At 38.7% G+C, this 22,377-nt stretch overlaps 1 protein-coding gene across 2 annotated transcripts; it reads left to right on the top strand.

Moving 5' to 3' along the window:
* Positions 1 to 176: 176 nt before the first annotated feature.
* ARV1 (ARV1 homolog, fatty acid homeostasis modulator) lies at positions 177 to 18,571 on the top strand. Of its 2 annotated transcripts, XM_074925173.1 has the most exons (5): positions 177 to 313; positions 12,282 to 12,401; positions 14,096 to 14,249; positions 15,479 to 15,703; positions 16,178 to 18,571. In XM_074925173.1, the coding sequence occupies exons 1-5, from the start codon at positions 215 to 217 to the stop codon at positions 16,282 to 16,284; spliced, it is 705 nt and encodes a 234-aa protein (XP_074781274.1). In that variant the 5' UTR covers positions 177 to 214; the 3' UTR covers positions 16,285 to 18,571. The 2 variants fall into 2 exon arrangements, with proteins under 2 accessions (XP_074781274.1, XP_074781282.1); XM_074925181.1 differs by lacking the exon at positions 12,282 to 12,401.
* The last annotated feature ends 3,806 nt before the right edge of the window (positions 18,572 to 22,377 follow it).

Below are 22,377 nucleotides of genomic sequence, written 5' to 3'. Positions count from 1 at the left end.
TCGCCCCGCCCACGGGACCGGCAGGGAGGCGGCCGCCGCCGCGCTGCCCCCTGGGACATGAAGTCCGGCGCGGCGCGGCCCCGCCGACGGTGGCGTTGGCACCAAACCACAACTCCCGGAATGCACCGCGGCGCGGGCCCGGCCCGGCTGCGCCCCGAACGCGGAAGCGAGGCGGTTTGAAGCGCTGACAGGCCGGCGCGTGCTCTCGCGTGCCATGGCGGCGCGCGGCGCCTACCGCTGCATCGAGTGCAGCAGAGTGGCGGCGGAGCTGTACCGGGACTACCGGCGCGGGGTGCTCCGCATCTCCATCTGCGTGAGTCGGGGCGGCCGGGCAGCGGCGCGGGAGGCCGGAGAGGGGCGAGGGGCAGGCTTCGACGTCAGCAGTAGGCGGTGGCACGTGGTGGCATACCCGCCTGCACGCGGGCGCCTCGGTGCCGCCGGCGGCGGGTGTCGCCCCTGCTCGGGCTCCCCCAGGGCTCAACCCAGGCCTACGGGGCGCGTTTCCTCGTTGCTTGGCCATTTTCCCTGGATTCGGGTGTAGGCTTCCATTTGCCGTGCTTCCCGCCAGTGGCTCCTCGAGGGCAGCGGCGTGGTGGCACCGTCCCGGGTGGCCTGTGCCCTCCTGCCCAGGGCAGTGCGGTGGGCCTGTCGTGTGCGCCGTGTCTTTTACTCACTGAAAGGCTGATTTGAGCGTGGCTGCATGGTTAGACAACTTCTGATGGCTCAGGCCCAGAGGGCAACTGAGCACCACCCATCAGGGCTGGGAAGGAGAAAAATTAAGCAAAAAAAGGCAGGGGAATTGAAATAAGGACAGGGACAGTCACTCACCCATCTAAATGGTCACAGGCAAAAGACAAGCTAGGGGAAGAAAAAAACCCAAGAACGTCACTTTAATTCAAACCGTAACAAAACCAACACTGAACAGGTAGAATGGGACAGTGAGAAACGTTAAATATCTTAAAACACCTCCCCCTACCCCTCTCTTCTTCTAGCTTTGTGCCCAACATCTCTACCTCCTCCCACAGCAGCACAGGTGCAGGGGATGGGGGGTGCAGTCAGTCCACTTCTTCTTCCTCCAAGGTAGGGGAGCAGCACTCTTCTCCATTCTATCACCTGCTCCACATGGTTCCCCTCTCATGGGAGACAGTCCTCTGCAAACCTCCAGCATAACTTCTCCCCATGGGATGCATTGTTCTCAAGTGGCCACCCTCCGGTGGCGGTCAACCCCATGTGTTGGAGCCCTCCAAGACCCACACTACAACAGTGGGGGTTTCTCCTTCCCACAGAGTCCTGGGGGTTCTCCACAGGCTGCAGGCAGATCTCTGCTCCTCCAGTGACCTCCATGGGCAATAGGGGGGCAGCCCTGCTGTCTCACTGTAGGATACAGGGAGGGGTCCATGCTCCAACACACCTCCCTCCCTTCCTTCCTTCCTCCCTTCCACTGACCTCAGTGTTCACATAGGTATCCTTCTCATAAAGTCTCCTCAAAGTCCCTCCAACCCCCTCTCTGATTTCCCTTCTTAAATACGTTATCACAGAGGTGTGGCCACTGTCACTAATTGTCTTGGCCTTGGTGCCAAGGTGGGTCTGACTTGGAGCCAGGGGAGCCTTTGAGTAGCTTCTCAGAAGGCCACTGCTGTAGCCCATTCCACTGCTACCAAAATCCCAGCTACTCAAGCCTAGCACACAACTTCAGCATGGTTGGTACCTAAATGCGCAGTTTTGACTGACAATTATTCAATATATGTGTGAGGACTTCTGTATTACTTATCCAGCCACAGTGTTTCCCAGACTGGTACCAGCATGTTCCAGGCTGTTTACTGCTTTCCTTTCCCACTCTGTCTCTCACAGAGTTCATTTTTTTTCCATAGTGTTCATAATGTTAAAATAACTTCCCTTCCTTTTAGCATCTTCTGTGTTTTCTTGGAGATTTCACAGCTGCAGAAAAAAAAAAAAATTACCTTTTAAGCAGTTATTTCATCTATTTCTAAATTACTGTTTTCAAATTTTGATAGGGTTTATGTAGACTTCAGTGTTTAGTTTTGACTTTTTTTTTTTTTTCTGTGGTGTTTAAAAATTATAGCACTTTAGCACCCTCTATTTCAGGGGGGGGAAAGGGGGGGAGAATTTTGGAATGGAGGGATCCACAAATACATCTTGACTAAGCCTTTGATTTTATCTTTGATTGTGTTTCACAACATCCTGTCTGCTCCTTATAAAATTGGGAAACCTTGTGCTTGAATTGCTGAATATTTTGTATTTTGTAAGGAATTAGAAGTCATTCAAACTTCCGTTGTTGTTGTTTCCCCCAGTTTTGTAGCCCTTGGCATTTTGAGAATGCTGATAGAAGGTGGGTTAACTTACTAAGCATGAGGCTATAAATGTAACAGATGACCAGAAAGCTTTGTATGAAACCTGTGATTAATTCCTTCATGACTTTGTAACTTTGAGTCGTTCAGGCGTTTCTTAGATCAAAAATAGCGATCACAGACAACTGGATCATAGAGGTCTGTGGCCAGTTTATATCTGGGGAAATAGTGGTTAGCTCAAGCTCTAAGATGTACATGCTAGATCTCAGCTTCTGTTATCAATAAGAGGACATGAAAGCAAGATATGTACAAATTACTGATGACAGTAGAAAGAGCTGATTCACATCCTTCTCTTTTCCCAGCCCAGCAGTTGGTTAAAATAGCTTGTTGTTATAGAGCATAAACCAGCTGAAAATGTACACAAAAATCTCTTCAGACATTTCAGAAACTGGAGAGATCAGCAGCTTTCTTAGGTAAAAGACAAATGTCATGGTTTAACCCCAGATAGCAATTAAGCACCACGCAGCCGTTCACTTACTTCTCCCCCCTCCCGGTGGGATGGGGAGAATTGGAAAAAAAAAGTAAAACTCACAGGTTGAGATAAGACCTGTTTAATAACTAACAAAAATTATAAAATAAAATATAAACTGTAATAATAACAATAATAAAATATTGTAACAATGATTGTAATGATAATAAATATAGCAAAATGAGAGAGAAATAAAGCCCAAGAAAAGACAAGTGATGTACAGTGCAGTTGCTCACCACCCACTGACTGATGGCTGAGCAGCAATCCGCCCTTCCCAGCCAACTCTCCCCAGTTTCCATACTGAGCATGACATTCTATGGTATGGAATATCCCTTTGGCTAGTTCAGGTCAGTTGTCCTGGCCATGCTCCCTTCAAGCTTTTTGTGCACCTGCTTGCTGGCAGAGTGTGGGAAACTGAAAATTCCTTAATTTAGGATAAAGGGCTACTTAGCAACAAGTGAAACACCAGTGTGTTACCAACTTTATTCTCACACTGAATTCAAAACAGCACTGTACGAGCTACTAGAAAGAAAATTAACTCTATCCCAACCAAAGCCAGGACAACAAACAAGGTAATAGAGATTGATTTCTGCTGGCTTTAGACATGCCTGCTGCAAGGAAAAATTGATTTTTAGTTGCTTTTTTTTTTTAGTATAGTGTGTCATGTTTAGTAGTGGATATGAACTACATCGAATCACTGGTAGTCAAATCATGTAATCAAAATTAATCATTGTTACATGATAAAAATGTAAATAGTTTTCCTTGGAGCCCTTTCATGTGGAGCTTCAAACTCATCTTTGAAATCAAGGACAAGTTGGATACAAAAGAACAAGGGTAAATCTTATGGCTGCAGCTATATCACTTAAGATTTACCACATCTTGTAAACCCAGGTCATCAATTATGGTTATTAATTTGAGTATGATAATCTCTAAAGCAAAATTGAAGCCAGTAGATGGCACTCGTTCCTCTTAAAATTTAACCATTTGAGGACTGAAGATCCTGATCTTCTGCAGCTGTGGCATCCCATGTAGAATCAAAGACTTAAGTCCCAGTTGCTGTGTTCATCACAAGCACTAAGCTCTTACAAAAAGAGTAAAGAACAGAGTAAAAGAAAAAGCAAAAAATCACATGTTCCTAGCAAGTTGGAATTTTACCCACCTTTCTTCATGCAGATCCAGATTGGTACCATTTTTTACTTACTCTTACCAGCCTGTTTCCTCAATCTATGTTGTGGGTTGTCATGGTTCAGTTTCACTCTTAGTCTTAGTTGCTCTTATGTGGTGGTGCGTGTCATATCTGTAAGCCTTTCTCTCCACATTTGACCACCCAGGAAGTGTTGAGAGTCAGAGCGGTCCACATGAGGAACGGCAATACAAAGCATGTTAATAAGAAACATGGCTCACGGTTTATGAAGTGGAAATGAGAATGTTAGAAGATTGCCAAGATCAAAAGATCCTTCAATTAAAATGGATACGAATTCAGCTTTATCTAGATGGATATTGCAGGAAAGCACTGCTGTTGTCTCCAGCTACCAAGACCTCATGCTTTCTAATAGGACAATTCCTGTTTTACTTTTGCCTTTTAATCTGGAAGGATAGTTTTGTCACTGCACTAACCCTCTGCAGGCATTCTACTTCATGCTGCCAATGCTGTGCCAGAGACCTGGAAAGTTGGTCGGCATCACACTACTGACAACAAAAAATAGTCAAGTACAGAATGTCATTTGATACCTTTCACAAACTTTCATGAGCAGTGTTATGATGAGTTTGTCAGTGTTATGATTCATCTTAACCTGAAAATAATGATACCTTAGAAGTGTTCTCCACTTCAGAAAATCTGAATATCCCGCTTACCAGTATGAAACATAATTTGTATCAGGTCTTTATAAAACTTAAGAGTGTAGGCCTCTAAAAACTTGTGAAATGCTGAAGGTAGTTAAGAAAAATTGAAGGTCTGAGGTGAGATTAGAAGGTGTAATCATCCAGCCTGAGAACAGTTTCCATCTGTTTTTGTGGAATTAGAGCATTGAGTACTGCTACTCCATCGCAGCTTGAGAGAAAAAGTGAAAAATACATATAAAGATTGTATAGTGGTACTCAAAGTGAGGTCATTGAACATTGTCTTGATCATTTTTTTGTTAAAAAGCTTTGGGATATTTGTGTGTCATTCCCATTTTCAAGTAGTACATGAAAATACTGACATATTAAGGAAAAAAAAACAACACCCCAACATTTTTTCCACATGATATAGTAACACTGAAGGGCCCCAGAGAATTAGGAACACACAGAACATTGCCAAGATCATCACTGGTTTATACTGACCCATAGACTTGCTCCAGTCCTAGTTTAAAGTTATCCTTGATAAAGTAATAAATCTGCATCTGAAAAGTCTTTGACATTCTCAGGATGTTCTTGTCATTCAGCACCTTTTGGACCATCATCTTCAGGTTGAAGAAGCTAAGTTCTCCCAACAGCATCTTCTGTCTAGTCCTACATTTATTTTTAGGATGTGTTTAACCTGATCTGGGTGCGATTTTCAGGTGGAAGATTTAAATTTGAATGACTAAGCAAAATACCATGATTTTGTGTTTTGGTATTAAACCATTGAGGAGAAGAATGGATTTTTTCCAGAGGCAAATACTAGAAGCTTCCATTAGGGAACATCTGTTTCCAGCCCACAATATTGAACACAAGTTTGGAAATTCAGTCTAATATTCATGGTACTGCTTCAGTTTAGCTCTTGCAGCATTTGTTATTGCTCTTAAGATAATTAAAAGTTTCTTTGAGCTCCATATTGTAATTTTAGTGCAAGCAAGCATTAAAGACCTCACAGGTATTACTATCCACTCAAAATAAATTTGCAACAGATACTGAAGAAACTAAACAAACCTTCTGTCAAACATAGAAGTCCACACAATAACATGAAACTCGGGATGGAAAGGTCATGTCTTCTGTTAAAAGCTCTTCAAGGTGGCTAACTGCCTCAAATTCTTCAAGGTCTATATCTTGTTTTTAATCAGTTTTGTTTAATCAAGGCCAGTTTCAGCAGAAGCATAGCCTAGACCTCTGGTATTGTGCATTCTTTCTTGCTTGAGATTCAAATTTAGTGAATGAGTCCTCTTCTCATCCTGCATATATTTTGCTGGGGAAGTGCCATTACACGAGACAGGTGGACTATTGCTCCTTAAAAAGAACTTAAAGGTACTTAAAAATTGGTAATAAAATTCTGATGAAACTCACCTCCTCAGGGAGACATGTTCAATATGCTTTTTCTTCATTGTGATAACTGGGGGGTGGCAGGGTGTGTTGGGGGGGTGTGCAAGCTTGTTAGGATCGCCTCCAACAAAGGTGACGACTTCCGGTGGTCGCTTTGCAATTTGTGGGTCTGGTTCCAGTCCTGCGCTGTGAATGTGCTTATGTTTTCCCTATTCCAAACCAGAAGTGATGGTGAAAGTAAGCCTAGGTGGTTCTTTATGGATGACATTTTTGTTAATTATTTCAAGAGCCTTAAAACTTAAATGATCTCTAAATAATACAGGAAATCTTCCCTGAATATGTTACAAACCAACCATTAACAACAGTAACAACAAATACTGTTCAGATAACACTACCACTATAGTATTCATCCTGTAGGGGAAAAAAACCCATATTGGTCTAACCTGGAATAAACTCTGCAGTAAAAGTGCAATGAATATAAAAGGAAATTAGCAAACTTGACTTATTCAAAAACAGAAAGAAAACATGCAAATTTTCAAAAATTTGTTTTTAAATTACATATATGTTGTCGTGTTTAAAAATAAAGTTTAAAAAATGTTAATTGTTCCAGACCCTGACAAAGGGAAAGAAATTATTCATTGCAATATGTAGAGCTCAGTCAGGATCCCCTTGTGTTTTGTAATAAGAAAGCCAAATTGCCTGAGCAGTGCACACTTCATTTAGCTTCTCTGCAATTAAAAAATAATTGAAAAGCTCTTTTATTGCAGCAAGGCAAGAGAGACTGTAAATGCTTTGAATGCAAAGCAGTTATGTGGTAAGGTGAAGAATCTGCCAAGAGTACAAAGATCCTGGAAAATAAAGTATGTTGTTTTTCTTATTTACATAACTCAATCTACAGACCAACTCACTGCTAGAAAATGTATCATGTCAGAAAAATTATAAAACATTATTTTTAATTTCAGTTTTCTGAAGTGGAATGCATCTGCAACTGGGCTGTTTTGGTTTTCAGCTGCTTATGACACTTAGCCGCATCCCTAATAAAGAATCCATAACTGAAAGCAGTACAGCTAATTACATTTTATTGTTTAAAGGTGCAACTGGGATCAAGGCCACTCTTGCAAGGTGGTTGGGTCCATGCTCGTTTCCCCTATGAACCTATGTAAATGGACCTGTGTTCATGCTGAAGCTATGTGAATGTTAAAATTTGCTGTATACATAGTCCAGCATAAACTCCAAACCCAGGAGAAAGGAATACTAAAATCAGACTGTTTCACTGGTGTTTCTAATGTCCAGAGATTTGCAAACATATTCCTGGTGTGGTTTCCATGGTATTTTTAGTTCAGGGTGAAGCTTGGTTATTCACTGTATATTTTTCTTTTCAGTCGTGTCCTATGGCTTCCTGTTCAAGAAGATTTTCCCCTTCCGCCACGCTCATCCCAAAATACTTTTACTTAAAAATTCAGTTAGGTTTTAATGATGGAGAGAGCACTCTAAAAATGTCATGTTCATATACTTTAGGAACTTTGCTGTTTAGTGACACTAGTATTTCCTCAAATGCTTGTAGACTGTGTTGTATTTGGCATATATTTGTGAACTGTGTTCGCAGTTGAGTATCTTTGATGAACAAAGAAGTAGTATATCTTTTGAGTAGTGTTTTATAAAAGGCTGATAATCATGTAGGCAGAATTAACATTTCAGTACTTCTTTTGTCTTATTTAATACAACTGAGATGTTAAAGCATGTTACCTTGCTTAACTGTTGTGGATTGTTTTGATCAGAATTAATCTGATACACTACACTATGAAGAACGTGGTTGTACTAGCCTTTGGAGATTTCTTTTTTTCTTAAAGCTGCCTTTGCTCATTTTAAAAATAGGTTTTCTTAAGATAACTAAGCAAATTTCTAAGTTATTAAAATTGAAGCTTTTTTTTTGAAACAACAAGCAAGTGTAGTCAAATATTCCTAAATACTTGATTAGTCAAACAATTCCTAAACTAATATCCATTGAAATTAATTAGAATATTGAAATACATTCAACACCCTTTTTTAGGGGAACAGAGTATCTGTTGGATTTCTGTCTGTCAGTTTCAAACATTCATAATTTTCCTTAAATTTACCAATTTAGAAGACCTGTAAATAGGAATGGTGCCTTGCACTTTCTCTTCTGCAACATAATCTGAAAGTACCTTTCAATCAATGTAATGTCTGTTTTTCCAAGGAAAAATGCCAGTTATTTACAGTTTCTGATGTTAGTTACATATTCAAAGAAGAAATTAAAAACTGGTTAAAAACAGAGAAATCCGGTTACTTCTTTCTATCATTTTTAGAGCTCGTTATGATAACTGAGGCAGTTCTTCAAGAAAGTGCAAAGATTAAAAAAATTCAGTTTTGTTAAAGATGTGCCTTCTGCAGTCGTGCTGAACAGGCCATAGACTACAGCTGTGCAAAACTGCAATTGGGAATGAGATCTGAGCACCAGTATTGTAGTTCACTCTGAACTGCCTGACTAAAATTTTAATAATAAGCATGCAAGCACTTCTCCATAGATGAGCTGCTCATGATGATCTTCTCTGAAAGTGTTAGTAAGGATCAATATCTATAAAGTTACATCAGTTTAACTAGATAAAGCTATCTAGTTAGACAGAAGTATGTGCATTTAAACTGCATTAACCCTTGCTTGCATTGATTTTGCTGAAGTCAGGCTCTAGTCACAAGTTTCCTTCCAAGGCACTTAAGGCTGGTGTCAGATGTTTTAGTAGTACAGCTGGAAAAAATTTTTAAAAATCCAGGTATGGAAAAAAATTCATCCTAGAGGGTCTATTAATTCTGTAACATTCTCATGGTGTATCAAGTATCATCTTCATTTTGTCCAAATAGTCTCTGGCAGTGCACATCTGTGTCTTTTGCAGTAAGGTGGTTTGTAGGTCTCACAAGTTCCTGAATAAACTCATGCCGATTAGGTCAGTGGCTGGATAAGCACAGAGGCTTTTCCTTCATACAGTTGAGACTCAAACAGAAATAAAATATATTAAGAATAGGGCGCTCATCTAGCTCTAGAAGACAGGCAGGCACAAACATCTGTGTGTGAAAGTCCTTGAAAATAGCTGCTCTTTTGTGATCGGTAGATTTTCTTTTCCTGTTGAGGTAACACAAGAGAAATAGGATACTTTAATGTTTGGTGATGCTGAAATACTGAATTAAACATCATTCTCACAGCTGCAGGAGGCTGGGTTGTGGCTGCCAGAAGCTGTGGAACAGAAGACCCATTTTATGGGTAACATCACTATTTGTGTTTTCATTTGTAGCAGTCCCCTTATATATCTATACAGTAGAATTTCTGTATCATGGATTTTGCCTGGAGGGTTGGTATCATATATTTTAATTGTCTAAAATTCACATCAGCTGTCAGTGAAAATTTTTCAGTATGTCTTAACTGCAAGTTTTTTGATCAGTGTTTGGTTGGGACACTCCACTTGAAAAGATCATTCTTTATTCTTCTCAGAAATATTTTTGATCCCGGTCAAAAAATGTTCTGTTGTAGGAAAATTTGAGAGCATAATAAATCCAGGGGTATGTAGGACATCCTTCATTTAACCTTTATGACAGACATCGTGTTCAAGAATAATCTTATTTTGTGTATGCTTGTCCAGTGCTTGTGTGAATAAGCCTATAAAAAAAAATGGTGTTTTCCTGTGCTACATCAACCCAGAGATTTGACATATGTAAATTACCACCTATAAAAATATCTGTTCATGATTTCCCTGCAGAAAGAAATGAAGCAAGACACTGCCTTTAATTATACTTCCAATTTCTTTTCACACTATTAAATCCAGTAGCCGTGGTCTTCTGTTAATTATGTCCTTTCTTCCATCTCACTCATTTTAATTTTAGACCTATCAACCTGTTGGTTAATTGAGTCAATTGTTTAATTCATTACCTCTAACCTGTGTACTGTCATACACAGTATTTTCTTTTCTAATCCAAATGAGTTGGGTTTTTTTCTTGACCTGGACCAAGAAACACTGATTAGTGGTAGCAACAGTCCTTAGACACTCTATTCAACTTATGCATTTGTTTGGATGTTTTTCTTGATATGGATGTTGGACTTTTTGATGCCTGCAAGCAGTTGGTGCCTGCAAGTTGAGGCCTGTAACAATTAGTGATAAAAGAAGCATTCTATTATACCTTATGTGGTCATGTTGTATCCAATTTTGTATACCTGGAAGTCGAGAATATTATCAGAACTATGCAGTCTAGGTGAGTCTCCCAAAGAGATCTTACTTTAGAAGTCTCAGAGGGAGAAATGTTAAGAAATTCTTCTACCAGGCAATGTTTGTGTTTAACAAGGCCTTACTGATTAAAGATCTACAGAGAAGATATCCTGACCTTGAGAATAGATACATCCTGGCAGAATTGCTCAAACAAGGTGGATAACTTGGCTGGATGACAGAGTTGGGAAGCATCCAAAGAGAAGAAATTGTCCTCAAAAGACTCATGACCATAAAAGGGAAAAAGGAGTAGGGGGATAACTCCCCAAATGGCCACTGATGACCACCTGGGACCCCCGCACATGCATAGTGTAGTTTTGCAATGCCAGCATTATGTAAATGTAGTAGATAGGTGGAAAGGCAGAGACTTCTTGGAAAATGTATGAAGATTCATGTTTTTAAGGTATATAAAGGCTGAACTTTTTGTTTTAGTGTATGCACATTAGGTGGAGTGATCCCCTGTGCATCCAGTGCTGGTGTAAAGAATGCCTGCCTTTTAAAACTTCAAACGGTCTTAGAGGGTTCTTTTGAGACCGGATTGACAGTAACATTTTTCATCAATTTGCTAGTGAAATCTTGTATTCTCAAATTCTCCCATAATAATTCTGGTAAATAGCAAGGCAAAGTTAACTTAGGACACAAGGAATCCCTGTAAAATTGAAAAAACCTTGTTCTTTCCTGGGAGTTTGTAGGTGTGTGTTGTCTAATGATGCATTTTTGATTTACAGCATTTCAGAAAGCTGAGTACATAGATTTCTCTTCTGATAGTGCACAGCCATGCACTCATAAAAATGGAAATTGAGATCTTTTCTACAACTGTTGTACTCTAAGCATGGCAGCTAATGAGACAGCCCAGGGGAGCGGGATTAGCTGAGGACCGGTTGGAGGAAGCAAGTAGCTGAAGTGGAGGGTGAGAAGGAGGAGAAAACTGACCTGCAAGTGAGCACCCTTCTCTAAGTGCGCTGCTAGAGCTGAAGTTCTTACTGTGATCAACTGCTGCTGCTCCTCAGCTCTCTACTATAAGTTATTTCCTCCTCAGGTCTGCTAGATAAGCCTTTTGTAAGACTGTTATTTAACTGTCCTGTTCACAGTTAGTATAGTAGCCTTTTGTTAGCCCTTCTCATTTAACTCAAGTCAAGGAGCCATTACCCATGCTGGTACGTCAATAAATATGAAGGGGGTTGATGACAAGCAGTTCCCAGTGGTCTAGGTGAAACAACCTGTCTAGTAGGCACAGCAGCAACCAACAGATGTATTGGAGAAGTAATGGTCTAGTGTCTCACCACTGTTTAGTAGCAACTTCTGACTCTGGCTGTATCTATGTGTGAAAACTACATTATCCATATTCCAAATATATTGGTGTTTGTTCAGTAATGGAAAATCAGTTGGAACATCTGGACCAGTATGGAAGAACAATCCAACAGCAAAAAACATTTACTGTCTTCTTGAAAGGAAGAAAAAGTAGGATAGGAGGATAAAGCATATCTGAAAAGAAGGAAGTGATAGAAGAAATTTATTTTCCTTCTAAAAAAAATTACAAAAAAACCCTCTAAAATACCCAGTAGACAAGCCATGATCAGTTAATCTTTAACAAGGTACTGGTGCATTTCTTGAGTCTTGGGAAGGTAGTGTGTATTTTTGCATCTGTCAGGCGCAAAGCAATAACTAAGTACATCCTTGCATAGTTTATTATCCTTGTTAATCTGAAGCCTGTAAAAATTGATAGTGTATCTTTATGTTTTATAAGGGAAATCAGTGTGTCGACTGTAGTGTCAAGGGAGGTGAAACAATTTTTCTGGATGGATTAAAAACCTTTTGAAAATGAAGATTACATTAAGGAGAGACTAACAAGAATTGAATATCCAGTTTGGGTTTATGGAGTTCTGCTAAAATTAGGGGAACGTTTAATAAACTCTTGCTTCCCCCCCCCCCTAATTCTTTTTATTTTGTGACTTTCAGAAATCCTGCCAGAAACCTGTGGACAAATACATTGAGTATGATCCTGTTATCATCTTGATTAATGCTATTTTATGTAAAGCACAAGCATACAGGCACATTCTTTTCAATACAAAGATAAATGTAAGTTGCTATGCCCCTACCCTGTGACTTTTTTTGGTTAAAGATCTGTTTACATTTGGTAAGTTGATTGTAATAGTTGTAAAATTTTAGAGACTGTTCTCCTCCTGCCCTTCCACAGGGCAGGCTGAACCAGTTATATCATGAATAGAACACATGAAATCAATCTCAAATCCAGTTGTTACTAAGAAAGTTACTGTCTCCACAGTAATGATGCCACAATACCAGCAAATATAGCAGCCAGTCATCTTACATGTTAAAGAGAAGGAACTGTATGGAATTGTTCATGCCATTTTCTACCCCTCTAATTTGCCTGTCATGTTAATTGATGTTAAAAGGATGATGTGCTAAACTATATTGGAAGAGAAAGATCTAATTTCAAATTCATTTCAAATTAAATTTCTGTTGGAAACAATTCTTTCTTCCATGAGCTATAGTAGTATAACATACCATATTAACAATAGTGTGCCAATTAAACCTACTGTACTAATTTCTCATTAGTTTCTTCCTGAGTAATTAACCATGCCCTCAAAACTATAGCAAAAGATAGTGGCTTTCACATGAAACATTGTTGATGTAGTTACATAGTCAGCCTAGTTGTGCTGGCCAGTCTGGAGTGGAGAGGTATAGCTTTACTGACAACATTGTGTATTTTTAGTTTAAGGATTGATTTCCCAGGAGCGGGAAGCTAATCTAGAGCAAACTATCCAGGCATAAGTGTATGCTGTGTTTGTGTTGATGCCTCTTGGCCAGTCCAGTGTTAAGCAATGTAGATAAATATGCTCCCCTTGTCTTTCAGGCATAAATCTGACTAAAGATTTTTAATTAATTCAGTGCTTCTGGAGACTAGTAATTATGTTTTTCGTGAGGCTTCTGCAAGAAGTATTCCATCTGTGGAAATTTCATCTGTTCAGATAAATTGAGTTGAACTGTAAACTGGCTCATGCTGTGCATGTATGTGCAATTGTCATAACTAGTCTCTAATGGAAAAAGTAGAAGCCACGCACAGAAATTGCATCGATTTATTTAAATCTCTATAAAACCAGAATTCACCCCACATACACACTGGCATATAGACTGTTAAATGTGAAAACACACTAAATATGGGCCCTCATGACATCATTTTTGCAGTCACTTCAGAGGATATTTTGTTTGGTTTGGTTATATTGCTCCATTTATTTTTGGTACCTCACCCTTATCTGAACTAAAAAATGGTTTTGGCATAACTACGCTACCAATTTCTTCTAATGGAGATTGTCCCAGGGAAAAAGACAAATGAGGCTATTTAAACCAATTCACTGAATGAAGTAGTTGCCTGTAAACTGAATTTTTTTATAGTACAATTCTACTAGCTATGGCATAATTTTGTTTTTATATTCCTAACTGAAACAGCCTTCCCAATTTAAAAAAGGATAGAGCAGGCTTTAGAAACTAGTTACACACCTGCTTCTATATGGAATTGTTCATGAAGTTTTCTACACTCTCTAATTTGCTTATCATTTTAATTGACGTTAAAAGGATGTGCTAAACCCGTGGCTCAACAGAAGTAATTTGCATATATTTCTGAACAAACATAATAAACCTACAGAGCTTGTGTGTAGAGATGTTGAAATGTATTTTAAATACCAATTTTATACTAATACTTTAATTTATGCTGATTTAATACTAATGCTTTTATTGTTCTTTCACTTAACCAGATTCATGGGAAGCTCTGCGTATTTTGTTTGCTCTGTGAAGCTTATCTCAGGTGGTTGCAACTACAGGATTCAAGCCAAAATATAGATCCTGATGACTTAATCAGATATGCCAAGGAATGGGATTTTTATAGAATGTTTGGTATAGCTTCTTTAGGTAAGATCAATGATTAGTTCATGTCACTATCTACTCTTTAAGCATTAAATAACTTCATGAGTCTTTCAACAAGCCCATATGGCAAAAATTAACACAGAATGGATGTCATGTCCAACCCAGTATGGTTAAACGATTATACACATACTCTCTAATTTGCCTTCATTTAATGCAGATGCATATTTTGATCTAAATTACAGTTCAGACTGATATGATCAGCATTAGATATCAAAATACTGAAAAGTGGCAATATCGAGAAATCTTTATTTGAGTCCATTTATATAGTTTGAAGACCAAAGTAGAGCTCAGCCTTATTCTGTATTTCATGTTGACTTCAAGGTTTATTATTTATTAAGGTGATCTAACATTAAGGATGATCCTTACAGAAGTAAACAATAATTGGGAAAAGGTATATCTCTTTGGGGTTTTTTTAAATGAATACACAAAAATACAGAGCAGTGTCATCACTGGTAAAGAGTAAATACTTTGGTGCTCTAGGACTACGTTTGAAGGGGGGGAGGTTTTTCTTTTTATTTTGGTGAATACTTCTTTTCTCATACTTTTTCTGGTGATAGTGTTTAAATTAAGCCTGCAGACTAAAAGTAATACTTCCCTTAGACATTCAGAATTTAACTTCAGTCATTTATTGTCTAATGTTGCTCTAAGTAGGTTTTCATAACATGTCAGTAAAAATGTTGGAACTTAGTTTTCAGTAGTAATTCACCTATTACAGATGTGAGAGTCACTTTGACATCTGCATTGATACCAGTGTTACACAGGATCGCAGTGTCAAAAAAAAGTCTTAATACCTCAATGATACTTTCACCTTAGTGTTCTTTCTCATGCTGGATGGAAAGAGTTCATTGCTGGTGACCGTTTCAAAGACGACAAGTATTGATTTTGTTTTACAGGCTAACAGACAGTTGGAAAAAAACCCCTCTCCTTTTGTTAAAAAGGAAAAGTAAAGAGGTTCTTACGCTAAACTTCCTGTGCTGTTTGGTTTCAGAAATGATGAGTATGACAATCCTACAGATAGAATTCTGTGATAGAATTATTCTGAATGTCATGATACTGAATTAGTTTAAGTAAATAATAGTAACATTTGCCTATTAAAATGAACAAAAGAGATGGAGGACATGTTCATATTTGTGTATGTCACTGAAATTCATCCAAGAAAGGTCTTGATTTTGGTGCTTCATTCTCTCTTTCCAACTTGTCTTATTTCCTCTTAGAACAAACTTCATTTTTGATTGGCATTTTTATTACCTTATGGTGGATGAGACTTGACATGCTGAAAACAAAGTCTGACTTCATTTTACTTCTCAAAGCACTGCTGTTGTCCAGCTATGGAAAGCTTTTGCTAATTCCAGCTGTTATTTGGGAACATGACTACACGCCTTTGTGCCTTGCATTTATAAAAGTGTTTGTCTTGATATCAAACTCTCAAGCAATTAGAGGTACGTTTTTCCTTTTTATTTACAGCATTATTTGTATAGAATGTGTGTGAGAGAATGCAGCTGTTATAGAAGTCATATTTTTAAATCAGTATCAGTTATGTGACTGAAATAGCTCTATACTAAAACTGTGTTATTTAGACTTTAATAGAAAGTGAATGAAACAAAACGCCTTATTAAAAAAAGAAAAAGCACCTCTTATCTCACCATCATCTTTTTGTATATGTTGTATTATATCCATCCGATCCATCAGTTAGAATTTGAGACAACTCATCATGGATCATTGAAATATAAAACAGAATTCTTTGTGTGCCTGGAAAATGAAAATTTCATGTTAATTTTATGCATGACTTTCGAATGCAGACTTTTAACAGACTTGTGTAATTTCTTATACGTACAAATTAATATGAATTCTCAGGTGATTTCTATGATCGTCTTAAATGGTAAGTGATAAATTTGTTCTGTTTTCTTTTGCAGTTACACTGAATTTGAATCGAATGCTCCCTTGGTTGGCCATCTTCTTTGGATTAATTTTTGAAAATGGTGTGGTCTGCTTGTTCAAGAAAATGGGATGGGATGTTTGAAATGTCAGCCCAGATCTGAAGAAATACCAACAATATGATGATAATTTTCTAAGAATGGCAATGTCCAAAAGACATTGTCTGCTGGCAATGTCCAAAGACACTATTTTTGTAGTGATAAAGCAGGCAATAGATAACAAAAATTTGCATTAGTGGTGAGTGTAGAGAGTTTTAGGATGAGTCAAAATGAGAAGTTTGGCTATTTAATGTGGTGAACCATAAAACTTCAACCTTAACATGTTTATTTTCCCATTAAAAAATATGAATGTGTCACTATCCTAAGAGCTTTATAAATCTGGCTGCATAGCTATGGCTGTAACAAAAAAGGTATATTAAAAAAATACAGCACTGCTACCAATCATTGCATTTTGGCAGAAAGAGGAGGATGAATTGTTCCCTTAAGAGGAAGACAGACAGTCAGTGGAAAAATGTAAAAGCCAAAATTGTTATTTCCGCAAAAACAGATTTTCAAAGAGAGAAGTGAATATGTGCAAACAGTTTATTAGAAAAAAAGGCAAGTATTGCAGAGTAAAACTCTGGAGCTATCTCTAGGAACTGTAGTTTTAACTGGCTTGAAATTTTGTGTGATCTTATAAATGCTGCTGCTTTGTTCTGAAAGCTGAAAAGAGAGTGAAAGGACTCTGACCCCAGCATCCATGGTTGTTTGGGATACTGCTGCTTCTGCTTTTAATATTAAGCCACATCTCCCATACCCAGCCCTCATCTGGCAGCAGGTTGAGTGGAAGCAAAAAATGAAATATGAGGCTGCTCAGCAGTAGAGTAGTACTTGTTAAAAAAAAAAAAATCAACAAAACAAAAAACCCCACCATATTTAGGCTTAAATCAGTGAAGAAACATTTATAGAAGTCCCGCACCTTCTTCCCCAGCAGACAAAGAGAGGGCTAGATGGCCCACAAAGGAACTGGCAGAATAGGTTTCTGCAAGACAATAATTAGGACACAAACCAACTTCTTCTGTGCAGACCAGTTTCCATTATGTTCCATCCAATGTTGAATTCTCCTGCTTCAGTTCGGGGAGGCTGTACTGTCTATAGGTACTACTTCCATTCTTTATTTTCCTCAGATGTAGCCTCCTATCTGTGTTTTGTAAAATGCATCAAATAACGTTTTGCAACATTTCAATTTAAGTCCAAACAGGTTTAGAGTAAGTCTAGATTATGACCACAGAAGTCATCAGACATGTATGTCTGATGCAACTGCCCATGCCACGGTAAGGTTCTTGGTCAGAAAAGCAACTGGTTGCTGATTCTCTTTTAATAGGTCAGAGGCTGACACCACTCATGTGCCAATCGTGTTACAGTTTACATCTTTCTGAGCGTGTAGAGAAAGCAAAAAAAACGCCAAATTGCAACCTCTTTAAGTGCATGAGACAGTTCAACCCTGCAGCTGCCCAAGCAAGCACATAATTGTGAAGGTGTGTGAGGGATCCACCTTGCTACTGGTGTGAATCATTAGCCAGACAGTTGAGTGTAGGTGTGCAGTTGCTCATTGGCTGAGCAGCAGCTTTGGCAATACGGTACCTAGAACATGCTTTGCTTTACATAACTAGATCTGGGGAGACACACCACCCCCAAAAGCTTTTTTAAAAACAGTATGTTGCCAAAGGTACTTTGAGTAGTGCTCATCTTCCTCCCACATCAGCACACAGCATTGCCACAGAGGCTGCAGGTTGAGAAGGTGCAAAGGGAAAGAGCAGTAGGTGTTTTAGAAAAGCTTCAGGGATGCTGGCCTGGCCTGCTTTCATTTTCCTCCTTCACCTTCTGCCTTCAGTTTAAGAGGGAATGAAGTTCTGCTGCAGCAGAGAGGATGACAGAAGAATATGCACTAGGAAAACGCTGGTGCCTGCTGAGCCAAGCCCTGCTTGTTATTGTAGCTGTCATGGCTTTTACGCAGCTCTCTGTTCATCTTAGTACAGCCTTAGCATTGCAGCTGATAAAGTTTCTCACCACCCTGTATGTCATTCTTCAGAAAATGTGCATTCTTTCTACTGGCAATTTCGTTTTCCTAATGATGTGACAACATTGCTTTGGTTTGTTCCTTTCAGGTTAGATTTTTTTTTTAATTAATCATATGTGTCGTGGTTATACACAAAAGACTTGTTTTCAGAAATTTCTCTCTTGTCTCCTCTGGCAGTGGTTTCAGTCTAAAGGCCAAGTGGAGCACTTTTAAGTGTGACTAATGCAAGGGAAAGATTGTGTGTTACATGTAATGTAAATATTACCTAGTCAGCAGCAAAATTGTAAATACAATGCATATAATTTTTGCTTGGGGACAGTTTTCTTAAAGTTTCTTTTGAATTTTAAAAAATTGATTTTGGGACATTTTCTGAGTTTTATTCAAAAGGCCTAGAATGGACATGAACACATTCTAAAAGAAGAAATGCTTATCTGCTGTGTCACATATGCAATAACATATCAGTTATGCACTCTGTAATGCTATCAGGAGCCACCACTGTCCTGCAACTTGAGGATGGTGAAGAAAATTAAGAGCTACAGAGCTGTGGAACGAAAGCATGTGCTGTACAGGTTGTCAGTCTTCAGAGGCATCATTATTGTAGGACATATCATGTAGGACATCCTGCCTTGTCTAGTTTTATGGCTACTCATTTACCACAACTAGCATGATGAAAACACTAATATTTCATAAATCTAGGGGGAACTTAAGGATACCTTCTATGTGTGGGGGCAGGTGTGTGTGCATTTTTGGTGGCTTTGGAAAAGGGTTCCATATGGTGCTTCAGAGAACTATTTTAAGGGCCTGCCTGTTAAAAGCAGTCATTTCTCTCTCTTTTGACCTCCTCCTCTTTCATAATATCTTTGTAATTAAATAGTCATCTTTGCTGGAAGATGTATGACAAATAGCCTGCCCTTTCTATATATCTTCAGTTGCTTCATTAATTTACAGGAAAGGATTTACTTGGGTTAAAATTATAATAGCCTGCAAAATGAACCCATGTAAACTCTTTTGAGTTTTGCTTGGAATCAAAAGGGATATCGTGGCCTATGGGAAATTCGTGGGCCTATGGAGCAAATTCCAGAATTCTGTTGGATGAAATGCACAGAAGAGCCACTGATGTTATTCAGACTTGGGTTGAGCAATGGTTTAATGATTGTGCAGTAGGAGCTGGGAACTTTAACTGGGTCCACAGGTCAGGTTGCAAGTATTTAGAAATTACTCTATACAAAATTGGAAATTTAAGAGAATAATCTAGGAAGGACAATGTAGGTGTCAGGCAGACTTCTACAAAATTAAGAGTTGAGAAGACTATAAAAAACAAGGGGATAGAATCTCAAGAAAAATTAATATGTAAGAAAAGATGCAGTATAGATGAGTCTGTATGATTAAACAAATATAGGAACATCCTACTCCTAAATTCTCAAAGGATTAACATGAAGGAAGAATATTATTTATTGTAGACATTTTTGTAATAGTTTAAGTGATAACATGAAATGGCAAACAATGTCTTTCAAACAGGAAAGTCTACGGGTTTCCCTAGAAAAGTTACTGATAACTTCATTACTTCAATAGTTTACACTCCATCCTTGAAAATACACTTTTATAAGTAGAATTACCAATTGTACAGAGATGGAATTAGTCACTGTGAATAGGAAGAGAGCTGTGCAACAGCAGAGCTTCTCCCTTCATTCTGCAATAGCGTGTGTTGCATTAGGTTTTGCTGGTGGTGGCAAGGGCTACTACCCTTGTGACCTCAGGCGAGTACAGACAAGTGAGCCCTTTCTTCCACAACAAGTCGTATCTCAGGCATATAAACTCCCATTTGTTAGCCCAGCCTTCACCGAACTGAAAGTAAAATAGGACATCTGCACTGGAAAACTATTAGCAGCTGATTTCTCATAAAACAAGAAAGCCATTGTTTTTCAGGAGCTTGGATGTTTTTGCAATCCATCAACTCTCCCCCAGTTGGGTAGTGTTAAGGACCACAGTGCCATCTGGAGTTGGAAAGTAAAGCACTATTGTTTCCAAAACTAGAAGGAACATAAAAGCATTATGAGTACGTGGTCTTTGATTAATTTTTGTTTTGTAAAATCACAAATACAAGCTTTTAAAATCGACATTCATTTTCAGTTTGGAGAAATGCTAGAGTGAAGTTAGTGATGAAAAACAGGTCACAAAATACTTGTTTTGGTGAGTTGGTATCAAGGTCAATTCAATATATGCACTATGAAAGGTATAAAATGCAAATTATTTTAGCACAGCATCTCTTTGTTTAAGACATAAACAGTCCTGCAAACTGGGATTGTTCTGAGTAGCCTTGCTGAGCCCAGAGAAAATTCTTGTGCAAAAGACAGTGAATGCATTCCTCTGCTGCTAAAAATCAATAGGAAGTTTGTTGCTGAATTAATTTGAAACCCAGGTTGCTGCAGTCAGAATTTGCAGGAAAGCCTGTATAACAAGATTCCCGTTTTTGCCCCTGCCTCTTATAACGCCATTGGGACCTTCTTAGTCTTTCCAATAATTCTTACTATCTGAGGTGGCCAAAAAGAAGATCTGAACGTGATGAACTTTTTAAAATCTGTTTTCTAAACATGATCTGCTGTCCTAAATTTTTAAAGCTCTTTTGAGCCCTGTATAGGTAAACGGCAGGTCTGCAAAGCAGCTAGGAAATACTGCCAATGGTGTTTTAATTGCTATTCATTAGGATAATGTATATTGCTTGAGTTTGTTTGTGGGTTTTTTTTCCTGAGTGAAAATGTGGTTTAAATTCCTTTACATAGTAGCGCAAGAGTGTGAACTCACACAGTTGGTATACTGCTGGCTGCTACAGAAATAAATCCAGATGACCCCCATAATTTCCTATAATCTCTAACTGTAATTCTGAGTACATTTTTAGGCCAAAAGAACTGTTGTCCATAAACTGCACGGAAGTGTGCCATAGCTATTTGAGCAGAGGAGTGGGGACCTGAATTAAGACATGAATCCTGATCTTGGCTATAAGACCAGCTACTGCTGTAACCTTGAGCAAGTCATATATGTGGCTCCATAAAATGATTGTACCTTCATCTTTGCGGGATTTGCGGGATGATTAATTTGTTCATGTCTGCATAAAAAGATGAAAAGCATTAAGTCCTCTCAGCTCCAGGTTGTTGGAAGTTGGTCAACACCATGAATGTCAGATATTGAAACCGACATGCCAGGAGCCAGAGAATGTGAATATTGGAGGTGACTTGTTTAAAGTCTTTGCTGTTTTAAGGGAAGCTTTAATTCTGACCCTTGCTAGAATACAGTTCTATAACATACATATCTGAAGACTTTTAGGGCTATATACAGTAAATCATGAATCCCTTATCATGAATTTTAAGTTACTGCAGCTGCTGTGTGCCAAAATAAATCTGAACTTAGTTTAAAAACTTGGGAGGGGAGAGAGCTAGCACATTACCTGATCTTACTTTCAGCAATCTAAAAGGAAAATTAAGGTATCTTATTTGACAGTTTGAGGCTTTGAGGTAGAAAGCACAGGGAGGTCTTGTGTAAAAATGATTACAAACCATTGGTATCTTTTCAGTAAATGAATCCAGTAACATTGCACAAATTTAAACAAGGAAACAAAATTGCAACAACACAGAAGCCCTTCTACTTCTCTCTCACTCTCTTCTCAGAACTGCTAATTGAATCTGTGGGTGTTACCTTTATAGTGATTCCCTGCCATGCATGCTGTAGCCCATCTGATGGCTGTTATGCAGGCATCACTCCTGAACTTTGATCCTTTCTTTGGTCTCTCACTTCACTTCCAGTATAAAGCTTTGGTTTTATCCTTCAAAGCCACTGATGTATCATGTCTTGGCTATGGCAGAGATAGCATCTCTTTCAGGAGGACTACAGCATTCTTTTGATGACCAGAAACCAAAAGCCAACAAAAGTGTAATAATAACTAGGAAGAAAACATTCTCCATCGAGATCATCCACTACATAATAAAGTGCCACATACCAGAAAAAAGGGCTTGGACTGTGCAGGATAAGGAGCAAAAGTGAATGGATCCCTATGAGCATACTCCTTATCAACTTTTTCAACAGGAACCTCTGTTTCCTTATGAGGATATTTCTTCTACTTAGTAGT

This window comes from Athene noctua, chromosome 1, assembly GCF_965140245.1.
Source record: "Athene noctua chromosome 1, bAthNoc1.hap1.1, whole genome shotgun sequence".
In the NCBI taxonomy this organism is placed as follows: Eukaryota; Metazoa; Chordata; class Aves; order Strigiformes; family Strigidae; genus Athene; species Athene noctua.
This window is presented reverse-complemented; position numbering and strand designations above follow the sequence as displayed.

Coding starts and splice junctions, on each gene's coding strand:
- ARV1 (XM_074925173.1), top strand. CDS start 215: ATGGCGGCGCGCGGCGCCTACCGCTGCATCGAGTGCAGCAGAGTGGCG. Junction 12,402..14,095: donor TTTTCAATACAAAGATAAAT/GTAAGTTGCTAT, acceptor TCACTTAACCAG/ATTCATGGGAAGCTCTGCGT. Junction 14,250..15,478: donor GTTTGGTATAGCTTCTTTAG/GTAAGATCAATG, acceptor ATTTCCTCTTAG/AACAAACTTCATTTTTGATT.